A 17894-nucleotide genomic window follows, 5' to 3' on the forward strand; every position below is an offset into this window, starting at 1 on the left:
ACAGAAATACACGAAATCTTATTTTGCAGCTTCCCGATTGAACTATATGAGTGGATCGCTAAATTGGCAGACAACCAAGGAAGGTGGAGGCTTGACAGTCCAATAGTGTGGACCCTAGAGCTCGTGTGGAGGTTGGAAGCTTCTGCAGATAAGATCGCACGCATAGTTGATCACTAGCTTGATCGAGTCATCAGAGGATTTGTTACAGAGTTTGTGGTTGATACCTTAGTCAGTTACAACGAAGTAGAGCGACGATTATTCAAGGGACCAGGAGGTAAGTATTTGAGATCTTTGAATACTTGGATTAAGATGATCTTGTGTGAAAAGTGGGTTATGCCATTGCCTTAATGTTTGGATCTATGCGAAGTGGATGAAGCTTTAAAAATCAAGGAAAAACAAGTCCTGAATATAGTCCCTTGATTGGACCTCCTTCAAGTGACGACGAGGGAGAAGCACAGGCTTTACCATAGAGTGTTGTCCAATTGATAAGGCAGGGTTTTCCATGGATACCTCATCCGTCCACACAAAATCCACCTTCACCTCCACAACATACACCTTCACCCACACCGCTACAATCACTGCCGCTAGTCAACATGTCGAATACGATGAAGTTGCTAGTTTTCAAGGGCTTAGGAAGTGAGGACCCGGATCAATTTTGGTTTGTTGCGAAGGTTGTGTGGACAACAAAACAAATTATGGATGATAATATAAAGAAGGGGCATTTATTCACCACTCTGCAGGAACGTGCACTGACATGGTATGTTAAGTATTGCACTGATAATCCATTGGCGTTGTTGGGAGATACTCAAACCGCTTTGAACAAGGAATTTGGTAAGCCTAAATTTGCCTCACAGTCAGTAATTGGATTTAAGGAAATCATGATGAGGCCTGATGAAATGCCATGGGAGCTAGATCAAATACTGAAGTGCAAGATCCATGAAGCTAATATGAATCTCACAGATAGCCAGCACTGTGATTGGTTTATAGCTACACTCTTGCCCCACTTAAGGATTGCTTTATCGCAACAAAAGATAGGGACTCAGATGGAAGCCCTGGAAATCACAATGAGATTGCATGAGATACCTATTCAGGATGCTTCTTTGGGAGCTCAACAAATTCATGTATAGTTGCAGAACCTCTGCTTCGAGTTGCATATCTTGAAAAGGGAAAAACTGGCTCGGCTAGAAGTGTGCGAAGAAGTTTGGTGTCTCAAGTGTAAAAACCAGAGGCATGATAAATATCATTGCCCTGTCTTCACGAATTACATCACAGGAGGGGGGCCTATGCCCCTAAGGTAGGAAGCTCTAGCAGGACCAAGTGCGGGGCCCATGCTATGCTGTGCTATTTGTCAAGTAGCCAGAAAACATGTAATAGACAATTGTCATTTGCTGCAAAATTTATACAGACACCACAAAAATTGTTTTACGATTTCTAAAAATCAGTGGGCCACGATGAGCACCACTATTGAAGCTATGAATTAATGATGGAGAGGAAGCTTACATGTCAAATATAAGCAGAAACTCGGCCTCTGGATTAGGGTGCTCGGGGAATTTGTGGAGGATATCAGTGGAGCGAAAGAGGCCGGGGAGGAGGAGGACCTGGTAGGGGTCAGGGGCAAGTCATTTGTTGCAATAGTGGAATGCCAAGACACTACACACAGGAGTGTATGAATCAGACATGCCCGTCATGTCAATACTGCACTCAGTTTAACCACACAATCAAAGAAAGTCCTTTGTTGATGGCCAAGGTGTAGGAGAAGAAGGTGCAACCTCAGCATCCTATCCAGAACTTACAGATGATGAGGGTCGAGTGCCATGAAGAGGACCCGAATGTGAATATCATACTGCGAAGTCGAATAACGACTGGTGACGATAAGGGAAAGCAGCCTGAAGAAGGTGCATGGGTATGCAAGGCTCTAGAAAAGGAGTTTGGTTTTGATCTGGAGCATGCGAAGGAAACATTCATGGAAGCGAAAAAAAGCTTCACTGAGGTCTCTACCTCAAGAAGTCAGGACAAACTACCTGTAGAGGTTGACCCCTTTGTGCTTACCACCTTCTTGAAGACTTTCATGAAACTAATGTGTGATGTCAAGGATGTGAAAGGGCTACAAGATTTGATAAAAAAATGTTTTGTAAGGATAATACTTATGATGGACCCTGCATAGTCAGAACGATCGGTAAGCATAAGGCAAGAGCAGGGTGCGAGATGAGGCTTACCGCACAAATATGAGACTATGAGATGGACCAGGTTATTCTAGATTTGGGGTCTAACGCGAATATATTGCCTAAACAAACCTGGGAGTGAATCAGGAGACTTGCACTACACAAGTCTCTGATTCAACTGAGGATGGAAAACTAGCAGAGGATTATCCCTATGGGATGATTATAGAGAGTTACCATAAATATAGAAGCTACGAGTGCGTTGGCTGATTTTCAAGTAATAGAGATTGTTGATGATAGAAATCCATACCTTACGCTCTTGGGAATTGATTGGGCTATCGACATGAAGGGGGTCATCAATTTGAAGAAGCAGAGAGTGTCATTTGAAAGGAAATTGCTCCACATGGTAGTACCATTGGACCCTGCAGAAGGACCACACTATACTAAACCAGTCCATGAATATGAGGAAAGTAATGATGATTTGGATCAAATCTATAAAATAACAGCACGAGACCAAGATTGGGTTAATCCGATAGTTGATGGACAAATTTCATGGGACCGTGAAAGTTCCTATACCTCGGATTCAAATGAAGAGTAGGAATATTGGAAAAATAGGTTGCACAAAGTATCCACATTGCGTTGCAACATGGTGACCAAATCACTACACTGTGTGTCGTCGGAGGTAAGAAATTTACCTTATTACAACGGTTTAACTGATGAAGATAATTTTTTGCATGCTTTTGAAAGAGAAGTTCCAGAGGATTACCACTTTCAGGCATTGTACTGGGCATTGCACACTACACCCGCTCGGTGGTGGCATATGCACAAAGACAACTTTGATGAGTGGTGCGATTACAGAAGGATGAAGAGAACGTGATTTGGTTGTCCTAAGGTATGGGTAACAGAGAAGTATAATGGGAGGAATGATCCGCGCGATCATTTGGCCAAATGGACTAAGCTATATGGAACAGAGCCACAGCAAGAATGGGTACATTTATTATGTCACACTTTGGACATAATCTCGATGAATTGGTATTTGGAAACTAAGCTCCACCAAGGCATCGTGGAGTGGGATGTCTTAAGAGAAGGGTTCGTGAGGAAATTCAACTTTGAAGACAGGTTCAAAAGCATTTATGAGGCACTACAAGAGGTTAAGGTAGTGATCTTTTGAATCCCACCAAATCCTTTGGAATTGGTTCAACCAGATTGGAGAACCCAGTTGTGCCATGCATTGGAATGCTATAATGTGACTTTTGAAGCGAAGGATGAGGATCCAAGGAATATCAATATCCCAGAAGTGGAAGGCCACCACGACATTGAAGATCTGTAGATAGAGAACCCAGATATCATCAAACCGTTGAAGACTATGCATGCAAACATTGGTACTGAAGTGGAGCCTAAACTCAAGAAGATCGGAGATTATTGGGATGATGCCACAGTGGATAAAGTTGTTGAGTTATTCCATGAGTACCAGGATATTTTTCCTACAAAATTTTTGGACTTGAAAGGCATCATAGGTGATTTCGGAGTGATGAAAATAATTCTGAAACCGGACGCGAAGCCCATTAAGCAAAGGCCATATCGCCTTAATCCCAACTACAAGGAAAAGGTTCACTTGGAGTTGGAAAATATGCTTGAGGTGGGTATTATCGAACCAGTGCAGGAATCTAATTGGGTGAGCCCAATGGTAGTTCAGGAAAAGAAGCAGAAGGGAGAGATAAGGATTTGCGTAGATATAAGAAAGCTTAACAATGCCTGCATTCATGATCCTTTCCTGACACCATTTACTGATGAGGTACTGGACAATGTGGGAGGACAGGAAGCCTACTCATTTACTGATGGGTTCTTTGGATACCATCAGATCAAGATCGCACCAGAAAACAGGAGTAAAACAACCTTCGCGATGAAATGTGGGTGTTTTTAGTACACAGTGATGCCCTTCGGACTCAAGAATGCGCTGGCAATATTCTCTCGCATAGTCATCGTGGCATTCAAGGAATTTGTTCGAAAATTATTGGAGGTATATTTTGATGACTGGACAGTGCTTGGGCAGTAAATCGCCATATAGCCAGTATGCGCTTAATGTTGGCTATGTGCTAAAGGTATTAAATCATGTTGAACCTGAAGAAGTGCTTGTTTTGTGGCCCCTTTGGGATTTTGTTGGGTCATGTGGTATGCAAGTAAGGACTCATGGTCGACCCTGCCAAGATTGTGGTAATAATCAATTTGGAAGCCCCAAGGAGTGTCAAATAGCTACACACAATGCTGGGCCATACTAGAGATTATCAAAAGTTCATCAAGCCTTATGCTCAGATTATCGCGCCCATGGAGAAGTTGCCAAAGAAGGACACTACATTTTATTGGGATGAAGAATGTCAATGCAATCTGGATTTCTTGAAGGAAAAAATGGTCACCACACTGATATTGGTCTTCTTGGATTAGAAGAAGGAATTCCATTTTCACATTGATTCCTTGTGTATTGCATTGGGAGAAGTACTGGCACAGGCTAGTGAAGGGGAGAAGGATCATCCTATAGAATTTGCAAGAAGAAAGTTGTCAAAGGTTGAAAAGAATTATTCGACAATAGAGCGAAAAGGATTAGCTATGGTGCACGTGCTCCAAAAATTTAGACACTGTTTGTTGGGCGGACATTCAAGATGTACACAGACCATTTTACATTGAAGTATCTAGTCAATAAGCCTGTGTTGGGGGCGAATATGCAGATGGACGATGTTATTCCAAGAATATGATATTGAGGTAATTGTGGAACCAGGAAGGTTGAATGTAGGACTTTACCATCTGTCGTGCATTGAGACAGGAGAGGAGCCTACTAATTTGGAGGAAGGGTTGCACGGCGTGTAACTCTTTGTGGTGCCTGTAGAAGACAACCACTTTGCAGATATTATCCATTTTTTTTACCACAGGGACATCTCCACAAGGCTACACCAGTCAGCAGAAGAAATAATTGGTAGTACATGCAACTAATTTCTCAGTAATTGCCAGACATTTGTATAAAATGGGATAAGGCAAGATACTCCAATGGTATGTGCCCGATTTTGAGAGAAAAAACATCCTTGCGGAGGCTCATGGAGGAGCTCCAAGAGGGCATTATGCAGGAAAAGAAATAGCGCAGAAGGTTTTGCACGCTGGGTTTTGGTGGCCGACGCTGCATAAATATTCTAAATCAAAGAACGGGCAGAGTGTCGCAGAGGGATGAGATGCCTTTGAATTTGCAGGTGTCATTACAACCATTTTAGAAATGGGCAATTGATTTTGTAGGACCGATTCAGCCCCCATGCAAGAAAACAAGTCTGTGTTATATCATCACCACGACTGAATATCTGACCAGATGGGCGGAGGCATAGCCTGTGAAGGACTGTACAGGGGAAACATCAGCAAAGTTTTTGTTTGAATATGTGTTGACCAGGTTCAATTCCAAGAAGGTATTGATGAGTGAACATGGTACACATTTTCTCAATGAAACGATCAACGCACTAACAAAAGAGTTCTAGGTTTACCATCAGAAAAGTACACCATATCATCCTCAAGCCAATGGAATAGTTGAGGCTTTCAATAAGATATTGGAAAATGCACTGACAAAGATTTGCAATGTGCAGCGTAATGATTGGGATATGTGCATACCGACAGTATTATGGGCATAGAGGACTACTTGCAAAAAGCTAACCTATCAGATGCCTTTTCGATTGGTTTATGGTGTAGAGGCTGTAATGCCTATGGAATATATCATGCCTAGTCTACGCATAGTGGCTTTCACAAGAATTGTGGACCGTAGAGCCTTAGAAAAATGGCTCATGCAATTAACGGAGCTCAAAAAAGATAGGTTTTTAGCTAGATTCCATTAACAGGTTTAGAAGGTACGTGAAAAATCATGGCACAATCAACACATCAAACTGCACACCTTCAAGGTAAATGACTTGGTTTTATTATATGATATCAAGTTCACTAAGTTTCCAAGAAAGTTTTAGATGCACTCGTTGGGGCTATATGTCATTAAGGAAATTACAGATGGTGGCGTAATTTAGCTCGCAAAGTTGGATGGGGAACCATTTTCGGGAAGGGTAAATGGAAGCCGGTTGAAGCCATACATAAGGGATCCAATTCAATGACTACATGACGGCAGGTCTTATTTCTCCAGGCAGCTACAAGGGAGCTCAAGACTATAAACTACACTACCCGGTTGGTGGAACTACGCGTCATAGGGGCTGAGCAAAAAAGGGTGATCTCACAGTATCAGAAGGTGTGCAAAGGGAGTTGCGCTATGAGGGGAGATATAGCACAACATAGCCAGAAAATGGTTGTTATAGTCACTGTTCATGATTTCACAACCAAGAGACCGTTGAGAGGAGTCGGGGCCAGCATTTAAGGCTGAAATATTTGAAGATCTACCGCCAAATCAGCATTTATGGATGGATTTTGGGGGGAATGGTCAAATTTGAATTCAAATTCGCCTATAAATTATGTGTGACCATCCAACAAAGAACACTTTGCATCCTTATAATTTTTGAGTTGTGTTGTCGATCATTTATGAATCCTTAGTTTTTCATAGATTTCATCGCAAACTCTGCGTTTAATACTTTACCTAAGGATACCCAGTAGTTTATTCTCAGCACTATATCTGGACCAGGTGAGACTGCAAGCAACGGAGGAACTGTTGCCTCTGAAGGAGTGCCTTCATAAGTTGTGAGCATGGAAGCTCCATCTCCTATGCCTACGGTGCCAAGGTCACCTAGGCCGAAGCCTACTCGAGTGCATGAAAACTGCAAGCCAAAGAAAGACAAGCAGAAGTAGTCAATGCTAGTGCACGAGTCACTGAGAAAGCACTCTGTTACCTAGGCCCAGAAGAAAGATAAGCCTCTAGTGAAGGATAAGTAGAAGGTCTTCAATTTAGAGGCCAAAGAGGGCATGGAGGATATAAATGCTAAGGGCATGGAGCCCATCTCCAAGTTTCGGGATTATATCCCTCTGTGCAAGGGAAAGGTGAAGGTGACTAAGGACCCAAATGCAATGAAATTCCTCATTAATATGCCCCTGCTACCAAAAAGCATCACCTTTGAAGCCCCGCACCTGGCATGGATTCCCCATTTAAAAATGGAAGATTGGGATTTGGCGTACCATGAGAGGTTCCCCGACTTCCCGACAGAGAACTACATGAAGAGGGTATATTATAAAGAATTTGGTGGCATTGCGTTCGAGCCAGTGGAGTGGATTGATGGAGTAAATCAATCAGGGTTGTTGAACCTATTGTGGGTGCTCCACTATCACCGCTCCAACATCAATATCACTGGAATAAAGCAACTATTGACTCTGGTACATGATGTGTGTTTATGGCTGAGCATGCATATCCCCATCATGGACATGCTGATCCATCGGATCATGCTCCTACCACATTCAGGCTTGAATCCGGCCAAGGATTTTTGGCAAAAATACCAGTGAGCACAACTTGGTAGAAAAGATGAAGAAGAAATTTGACCTAGTCAAGAACCTGCGTGAGTACTCCATCACGTCCATCAACGACCCCGTGGTACAAATAGCCACACAGATCTTAGCCGGTAAATTCATGAGGAAATTCTGTGCAGACGAGGTTCTAGCGCTCGTAATCTCATTAGCTACATAGTGCGCAGAGGGCGTGGAGTTTAATTGGTCATGCTACCTCTGTAGTGAGTTCATTGTGAATTACTGTGAGGCTCAAGATGAGGGCAAGACCTTCCACTATGTGTGGTCGCTACTCTCCATTGTTCTAGTCGCTTGGGAGCTGTTGGAGGATAGTCAGTTTCCTCCCTTGGAGAAAGGATTACCGGAGGCTACCCAGTTTGCCTCCGTATGGGCCACGAAGGAGTCCGTGCAAGTCACAAAGACAAAAATTTTATGGTTTCTGATGGAGGCGAGCATTCGTATGGCCATCAACCAGTAGCCATGGTTGTCCCCAACTGTGTATGATCAATTGTCGGTGTATGTGTAGTTCAAGGTAGATTTTCACCGCGTATATATCAGGGCACGGAAGGATCCATAGTAGAAGTGGTGTAATCTGCCCTATGTTGCCACGGATGATGCCATCGAGGAAGTCATCAAGCGCTGGCTAGTAGATTGGCACCCTCCATCCAATCTGGCAATGGGTACCATCAAAGGTGCGGGGAGTTCTATATAAAAGAAGAAGAAGAAGGAGGTAGCAAAGCAGGCGGTCTAGCAGTTGGCCGAGAAGCAAAGGAAGGAAGCAGAAGAGAAGGCCCAGTTGGAAAAGGAGCACGCTACAAAGTAGCAGGTTGAATATGAGCAGTGTGACTCCAAGCGAAGCAGTAAATCCCCTTCACCCCAGACCGAGGAAGAAGAACAGTTAGAGCAGGGCAGTGGCAGAGATGAAGGACAGAGCACCCCATTCCGGGTGAAGAGGTACAGGGAACAACAAAAGGAGGGGCCCTGGAAGAAGTCAAAAGTGACAAAGCAACTACTCGATCCCATTACACTCACAGAAGGTGATCTCGACGATATTAGAGATAAATTGGTCGATACCACAACGAAACTATTGTAGCAGTTCGAACAAAAGCACCTACAATTGGTAGGCACTCTTCAAAAGGATCTGTGCGAACTCCAAATCTAGACTAGTAAGATCTAGGTGGGCGCAGGGTAGGTGAGCGTCGCAAAGACGACTCTGGCACCAGGGACTAATCAGGATGACAAGATGGTTAGGTCATCGGATCTCCGAGAATACACACTACCAAAAGGGTCCTTGAGTGTGGATTCGGCCGATTTGAAGGTCATCGTGAGTACTCTAAAGAACATCGGCCTCAACCTTACAGTGCTCCCCAACGAATATCTTCACACGCTGCAAATAGGTGTGATAGCGGAGTTATGAGAATGGGAGCAGCATGTTGTCAACCTAATAAGTGAATATCGGGTGAACAATGAGCAAATATTCACCGAAAAGATGGAGGCCCTAAAGGAAAAAAAGACGATCCAGGCACAGAGTGCCCAACTAAAGGTTGCAGTTGTAGAGGTTTGCAGGATAGTGTTAGAGTTGGACATACCTGAGGAAGCACTACTTGAGGCCAAGATTGGGAAACTTGTAGTGGGTGTCGACGATGCTAAGGAAGAGGTGGCCGGAGTTCAGTTTGAGCTCAACATGAAAATCATATAACTGGAGCTCAAATCACATCCTTCGACCCCGCCAGAAGTATGGGAAAAGTGCGAAGCTTCTGTTAAGGATGCAATAGCCATTGTGGATGTTGTGGTTGTGGACTGCACAATGTTTTTTGAGCAGGCCAAGGAAGTAGTGATGACCCTACAGGAAGATCCCAACCTATAAAGATTAAAAATAGAGACCCGTGAGCTTCAACAGCAGTATGACGAAGTGCGGGTGACGGTGCACTCAGTGAGTACAACAAAACACCTCGCCAAGTTGTAGGAGGTGAAGCACCTTCTTACACAAGTGGAAGCAGCACAGAAACAATAGGTAGTCCTTAACACACGGTTGGATCCTTGGTTGGAAGAGGACTATCAAGTCTCTACCAAAATAGAGGAAAATTTGGCGAACCTGTAGCTTACACAACAAAATATCAATAAGGACAATGAAGGACCATCCACAGAACAGTTGGTTGAATAGGTGAAGCAGGTAGCCACACAGAGTGCAGTTGAAGAAATAGAGGTCCAGGTGGAACTAAGCAATCTTCATAGCAAGATCTTCATGCCATCCGAGTGACTCAAGGGCGAGTCACAATATTTGTGTTGGGGGCCTGTTGGGATGGGGTCCCCTAAGTATGTTTTAGGGAAAAATCCCAAGTTTTGATGTAAAAAGATGTAAAGTCTCCGCAAATTGTGGTCGTGGAGCACGTAGCTAGTTAAAGAGTCAAAAAGGGTTTTACCCTTGTTTAGCTGGAGCCGACTTTTGAAGATCTACCCATGGTCCGTGGACCATGGGATTGTATAAATAGGTGTGTCTTAGAGAGTCTAAGGCAAGGAATAAGAAGTCTATGGGTACTAGCGAAGAAGTCTAGTGCAGAGGTAGAAGTCTTAGAGGTGGGAACGTCTCTGCAGTTGAGTGCATAGAGGCCTAGATTAGTGTTCGTAGCTGAGTGCATGGACCCCTTCTACTGAGTGTGCAGGGAAGTTTTGAGTCTATAAACCTTTGCTGAATATCAATAAAGAAGATTGTTACAGAAACTCCCATGTTTAGTCCCTTTACTTCTGTTATGTATCAATGCACAATATGTTGTGATGAATGATGGTTTTATAAAATAATGGTGTATTGATGCCCGACTTTACTTAGTTTGTATTGTTATCCTAATGCAAATGTTAAGTGATTACGCGAAGATCATAATGCTTTCTGTTAAATTTATCGCACACTAAGGTAATTCTGAGTAACTACTGATCTAAGGGTAATATAAAGTGCACATAAGTAGCTAATTGACCTATTCAGGGTTCGCAAAAGCCAATCATAGACCTTCATGGAGGTCTAGAGGATGATTGAAGGAATTTACATCAATAGGTTGCAGGAGCATAGAGGTCTACGTGAAGGCACATCTAGGTCGCCAAAAGGACATCACACTGATCTCTAGGTGCGGAAACTTAGTTCCAACATCCCCCCATACTTCTCTGGGTGAGACTTCAGCCCACGCACCGTAGATTGATGCCGAAAGGGCCAATAGTGTAGGGATTTGTTTGGTGCAACTAACTCTGAACCTGGGTCAGGACCCCCTAAGCCAACATGGTGCTACGTACATTTGGTGTTGTGTGCATGTTGTACATGTGGTTCTATGTACATATGGTGTTGTGTGCATGATTGTAATTGTTTTGTGAGAGGACAAGCGGCACGGGATTTTAGTGTTGGACATTAGATGCAGATTTATCTTTGACAGTGGATTCTGGATTTCCTGGGAAGGAGGTGAATCCTGGTACTACCTTTGAGGGTGGAGGTTTGAGCCATTAGATTCCCTTGTTTATTGATACGAGAATTGTATCCTTTTATTTGTCGATCATGAAAATGTATATATGGGTATATTATTATAAATACTCTATCGAGCTAGTTTATAAAGCTCCATATACAATATGGTTATTTATTGGTTGAAGCAAATGTATATAAGTATATGTAGATTGTAAATATCGTAATGATTTGTGTTATAGTAAATGGTATTTTCACCATGATTTAGCAGATGGTCATTGTAAATACTCCAATGAGCTATGTTATAGAGCTCCATGGGTTGAGTTACTAGTCTTGGAAGCCTTGGTTGGACAAATGTTATGGAAACCCATAATAAGTTATGGTTTGAGTTACTAGTCCTGGAAGCCTTGGTTGGAACAAATGCTTTGGAGCCCTGGAAGGCTTCGATAGACATTGATCTGATGATTGTTTTGTGATGTACAATTGTGAGGTGGAATCACTGTTTGATGGGTTGAGGTGGTTTGTCTGTGGAATCCCATGATGGTTTTAGATTGATGTGTCTTATGAGATCCCATATTCATGCTTAGATTATGGCATAGGGGTGAATGGATGAACAAAGATTTGACTCAGCCATTCTATGGTTGGGTGGAATGTGGTAGTCCCATATTGGGTTGGATTTTGCATCATCAATATGAGTTTATTTCTCCTTGTAATTATATGAGCATTATATGGGTTTATATGTGGATCATATGGTTATGATTTCCTTGGTGTTTATGTTGCTATTATGTTGGTTATGTATATGTTTTATGATAATGGCTATATATGTCTCTCCTCATGTTTTTATTTGTGAATGAATGCAAAATGCATCTATGACCTAATAGATGGTACTAAAACCAATGACGTAAGGGAACATTTCTTCTAAGTGATTCGCAGATAGGTATGAGACCCCTATGTTCAGATCTATTATTTAAACCTCTAGATTTAATTCATGTCATTTGGGGTAGGTCAAGCCTAGTCCTGGAGCTAGTTTTTGGTTTATTAGCCTTGTCATCATGTGTTTAATGGATTCTGGAAGTTATAGAAACTTTTGGGCAGTGGTCAATATTGTGTGCTTGAAAAGTGCCTTAAATTCCCCAGACTCTGACACAGATCTACTAGAAATAATCCTTGGGTGTAGGCATGTAGGCTTGTGGGAGAGTCTAGAGGTCTTTGGACTTTAGCATGCCCATAAGATGGGAGGGTCTAGTGGTTAATAGCTTAAAAAGTTAGTAGGACTCAAGGGTTGGTTAGCATAAGTTTGGATGATTCTTAGGAGTCCTATTTTTGATGTTGAAGATTTGTGTGGTGTGTTTCTATCAGTTCCAATGCCTTAACGTGACTTAGGAGGTCAAATCATATCATAGTAACTTCTCATCACATATTTACCCTGGTTGGATGGTTACTTGGGTAGATGTGGGAGGAGGGTGTTACAAAGATTTAGTCGTTACACTTGCTCAAATCCCTGTGAAAAGTATAGTTTTGGATATAGTTGATATAGACATTCCACCAAAATTTGGCATGTTTTCAAGATCTTGTTGTGCAAAGCTTGGAGGAAGCTTGCAAGTGGACATGTCCTATGCTACAATCCCAATTTATGGAGGTCAACATTTAAGACTGTATAGAGAAGTAAGATTCAATAATACTTACTGTAAAGTCGATCAAGCAATATATCATCCAATTTATGCTATTTATCAAGATTTTGGTTGCTTTTCTATGGCTGCAAGTGATCTCTCTAATCCTCAAACCATAATTGAAGATACTTTTAATATACCTTGGTTTTCAAATATAACATTTGGAAAATGTATTTTGATGGGGCATTTTCTAAGGATGGAGTTGATGCGCAAATTGTACTCATTTCTCTTGATAAGAAAAACATAACCCAATCCTTCAAATTAGATTTTGAAGTCACAAATAATGTGGCAAAATATGAAGCCTTAATTTTAGGATTGGAATTAGCTAAAAGTTTGAAAGTACAAAACCTAGGAGTATATGGTGATTCAGAATTAATTGTAAAACAGATCAAGAATCTTTGTCAAACCAAGCATCCTAGAATCAGATCTTATAGGAATGAAGTATGGGACTATGTGGAAAACTATTTTCAAGCCTTCAATATCTCATCAATTTCGAGAGAAGATAATATCCATGTAGATTCTTTGGCAGTTTCTGCAAGTTCTTTTAAAACACCTGATCCTTTGCAATTACATTACCAGATTGAAGTAAAATACAGACCTTCCATCCTAGATAATTTAAGACACTAACAAGTTTTTGAAGATGATGAGCAGTTGAAGATTTTCTTATATACAATTGATGAATTTTCTAGTTTACATGTTGAACAAGAAAAGAGTGATGAAATCAAATCAAATAATGTTGACTTAGGTTCAAACTTAAAATAGAAAATTATTGATCATGATATCATCCAGTTATCAAATCATTTTATTCCAAGGGATTGTTTCCCCTTGAAAAATATTTTGATCAAAATGATGTATCAAAAACTTCATTGCTGAGTTCACAATAGGAAAATGTACAACACTGTAAGATTGGTACCACAGAAGAAATCAAAAATGTCAAAGTCTCAACCTACTTCCCTTGGGACATAAAAGAAAAATATGTCAGTTTGTTTAAGCAATACAAAGATGTGTTTGCATGGTCATATGAAGAATTGAAAACTTGTGACACAACTATTATTGAGCACAAAATTCCTCTTAAACCAAGAGCTAGTCCATTTAAGCAAAAATTAAGAATAATTAACCCAGTCTTACTTCCTATTATTAAGAAAGAAGTAAGAAAATTGTTGGATGCTAAAATAATTGTTCCCTTAAGATATTATGAATGGATAGCTAATCTGGTACCTATTAGGAAAAAAAATGGAGAAATAAGGCTATGTCTTGATTTTAGGAACTCAAACAAAGTATCCGTGAAAGATAATTATCGGTTACAAAAATGGATCAATTGCTTCAAAGAGTATCAGGTTCTGATAGGATTTCAATGTTTGATGGTTTTTCTGGATACAACCAGATTTTGGTCAGTCAAGAAGACAAAGAAGAGACTGCATCACAACTTACTGGGGCACTTTCATGTATGCCAAGATGCCATTTTCTTTAATAAATGTTGGAGCAACATTTCAAAGGGCCGTGGCTTTCGCATTTTTTGGTAAGGTAAATAAATTCATAACCATTTACCTTGATGATTTGACCATGTTTTTTGATTTTGGTGCTAAACGTATTAAACACTTGAGAATTTTTTCTGAAAGATGCAAACAAATTGGGATTTCTCTTAATCCCAAGAAGTCACTTTTTCCAATGAGGGAAGGAAGATTGTTGGGGCACGTAATTTCAAAATAAGGAGTATAATTGATGCTAAGAGAGTTTCAACAATTCAGGTAATCATTTTTCCTAGAAATAAAAAATAGATCAGTGATTCTTAGGGAAGATATATTTTTTAAGGAGGTTCATACCTAATTATGTTGAAATTGTTAAAGATATTACTGATATGCTCAAGAAAGATAATGAAGTTAAATGGACTGTCCAAGCTAGATACTCTTTCTCACATATCCAAAAGGAAATTTCAGAAGCCCCAGTGCTAGCCAGCCCAGATTATACAAAAAAAATTAGTATTTTCTTGTTTTCCTCAGATACCACTATAACAGTTGTCCTATTGCAGATAAATGTTTATCAACAGGAACAACCAATTGTCTTCTTTAGTAAGGTTATGAGAGATGTTGAACTAAGGTATGACATCATAGAGAAACAATCTTACGCCTCGGTACAAGTTTTGAAAGCATTTAGGATTTATGTTTTACATTCTCCTATAATTACTTATGTCCCTAATAATGTAGTAAAGACAATGTTGACTCAGCCTGATACAGATGGAAAGAGGGGGAGATGGATTTCTAAGATACTTGAGTTTGATTTAGACATCATACCTACAAATTTGGTGAAAGGACAAGGTTTAGCTAAGCTGTTGGCAAAATCAAATTGCAAAATACTTGGTATTAATACTATCATGCAGATTTCAGGTGAGAAGAATCCACAAGAACCTTCTCAAATTTCAGGTGAGAAGAATCCACAAGAACCTTCTCAGATTTTAGGTGAGAAGAATCCACAAGAACCTTCTCATATTTTAGGTGAGAAGAATCCAAAAGAACCTTCTCATATTTCAAGTGAGAAGAATCCACAAGAACCTTCTTCCAGTGCAGTTCATATTCCTCTTCCTTTACACATTGATGAAAAGTTTTTACTATCAGATTGGTACAAAGACATAGTGCATTTTCTACATGATTTTGAATACCCTCTTGACTTCACAAAGAATCAATGTAGATCCCTCAAACTCAAGGCCATGAAGTACTGTATAGTAAGTTAAAAATTGTATTGGAAAGATCCCTGAAATACCCTCTTACTATGTTCGACTTGGAATGAAACAAATGGAGTAATTAAGCAGTTTCATGAAATAATTTGTGGAGGACATTATGCTTGGAAGGCAACTGCATATAAAATACTATGAGTAGGTTTTTATTGGAAAAAATTGTTTGCATGGGTTGGAGAAAAGGAGAGAATTTGTGTCTCTTGTTAGATATTTGTAAAGAGGCAAAGGTTAGCAATGCTTGCCCTTGTCCCAGTTTTAGCGGAAACCCCTTTCTTATAGTGGGGATTGGATCTCATGGTTGAAATAGTTCCAACTTCCATCAATCAACACAAATGGATATTAACAACCACTGATTATTTCAAAAATTAGGTAGAAGAAATTCATGTTAAGAATGTAATTGACACAGTGGTGATAAAATCATTGAAGAAAATATTTTTTCTATATTTGTTTGTCCTAGAAAAATAATTATAGATAATGCTTGAAGAAAATATTTTTTCTATATTTGTTTGTCCTAGAAAAATAATTATAGATAATGCTCAAAGTTTCAGTGGCATAAAGATGATATAATTTTGTCAAAAATATCATATTACTTTACATCATTCTACACATTATTATCCACAGGGAAATGGGCTAGCAGAATCATTAAATAAAAGTCTGATTAAAGTCATTAAGAAATTGTTAACAGATCACAAAAGGAGTTGGGACATTCATCTAAAATATGAAATATGGGAAAATAGGGTTTCACCTAAAAGATCTACTAGTAAATCTCCTTTTCAAATTCTTTATTGAATAAAAGTTATCTTCCCTACACAATTAGCTTTTCCAGTCATAAATTTTTTGCAGGATTCATATGAAGAAGCAGATGATTTTCAAGAAGGATCAATCAAATCATTGAGATAAATTAGGACAAAGATGAAGTTCAACATAAACTTTCACAACATCAAGACAAGATGAAGAGTTTGTTTGACAGAAAAGCTAGGGAAATCAATTTCATACAAGGATATTTAATTCTCAAATGGGATGCGAGAAGAGAAGAAAGAAGCAAACATGGGAGGTTTGATAACTTATGGTGCAAACCTTTTAGCATTGCAGAAGTCAACAAAAATAATACATTCATCCTACGCAATTTGGAAGGACAATATTTCTCATTGCTAGTCAGTGGGAAATATATCAATCATTATATTCAATAACGAGTGCTTTTAATCATTATGAATGTAAATTTCAGGGTTTCTTTAAGATTCTAGAGCAAGTGTGATTTTATAGCAAAGACTCCATAGCTAGAGGAGAAGGCACATGTATATGCAGGTTCTCTACATCCCGTAGGGAGAAGCAATCCCTAGATGGAGCCAATGTTGTAACTTATTTTTACCATTGTAATACTTTGTAATTTTACTTCAAATAAAAAAATAAAAAATAAAAAAAAAATTAAAAAAAAAAAAAAAAAAATGAGAGAGAGAGAGAGAGAGAGAAAAGAGAAAAAAAGAAAAAAGAAAAAAAAAAAAAAAACATCAAGAAGGACATTGGAAAACTCATAGTTTAGTTGGATAAGACCCAAGATAATAAGATGAAATTTGATGATATATATGGCCGAAGTATCGAAAAATTTCAGATTAATTAAGCAACTAAAAAAATATGAGAATGAATCATTGATTGCATAAACATTATCTGAAGTTAAATAAAAGAAATGGATTGATATAAATTCAACCATGACTGAACTTTGGAAATCTATTGAAATCATTTTTGAATAGGAGGAGTTAGTATAGAGGTCAAAGGAATTCATTACATAGATTAAAGAAGATTTAGATCACAAACCAAGGGAAGCTACCAGAATAATCAAACTGTTGAATTCTAAAACAAAAGAAGATTTGGAGGAATTTGGAATTGAATAAAGGACTAGTATAGTCCTATAAGTAAGAAGGCTTTTAACAAAAATAAACTTAGTGTTATAGTTAGAAAGAAAATTTCAAAACTTAGAATCATAGGTTAAAAAGTTTCACAAAAATTTTAATGTTTTGCACCAGAAAGGACTTCTATCTCTACAAGATTCTAGTGGCAAATTGATTCCACTATAGTAAAACAAAACACACAAGTTCAGTAACCAGCTGTAGACAAAGGAGCATAAAGCAGGATAGCAGGGGTAGAAAGTAGAAAATTTAGTTTCCAGTAGAAGTCATTAAACAATACCCTCGAATTGTGTGTTGATTATTCATCAATTCGGAATAGCTATTTTTATGTTCTATTTTTGTAATATGCAAATTAGTTTTAGATAATATTCCATTTTCTAATAAATTTTATTTTAGATCTAGATATTTTTGAATTACAGTCTATAATTATTTTTAATGTGAAGAAGGGTGGGTTGAACCCTTGTGATGATATAGTGACACCATTTTAATACTCTGAAATATTTTTGAAGATAATCAAAGGATTCAACGCTCATTCTT

General features: G+C 39.3%; 1 protein-coding gene across 1 annotated transcript in view; it reads left to right on the top strand.

The window, feature by feature from the left end:
- The first annotated feature begins 9102 nt into the window (after positions 1–9102).
- LOC149166966 (putative WRKY transcription factor 4) overlaps positions 9103–17894 on the top strand; it is a 154191-nt gene continuing 145399 nt past the window's right edge. Inside the window, exon 1 of the mRNA XM_089430320.1 lies at positions 9103–9284. Coding sequence (XP_089286446.1) covers positions 9103–9284 — 182 coding nt within the window. The remainder of the gene's footprint in view (positions 9285–17894) is intronic.

The sequence above is a fragment of the Pinus tabuliformis genome, chromosome 5_1, assembly GCF_031772625.1.
Source record: "Pinus tabuliformis cultivar Carrire ecotype Pingquan chromosome 5_1, CPIR1, whole genome shotgun sequence".
Taxonomy (NCBI): Eukaryota; Viridiplantae; Streptophyta; class Pinopsida; order Pinales; family Pinaceae; genus Pinus; species Pinus tabuliformis.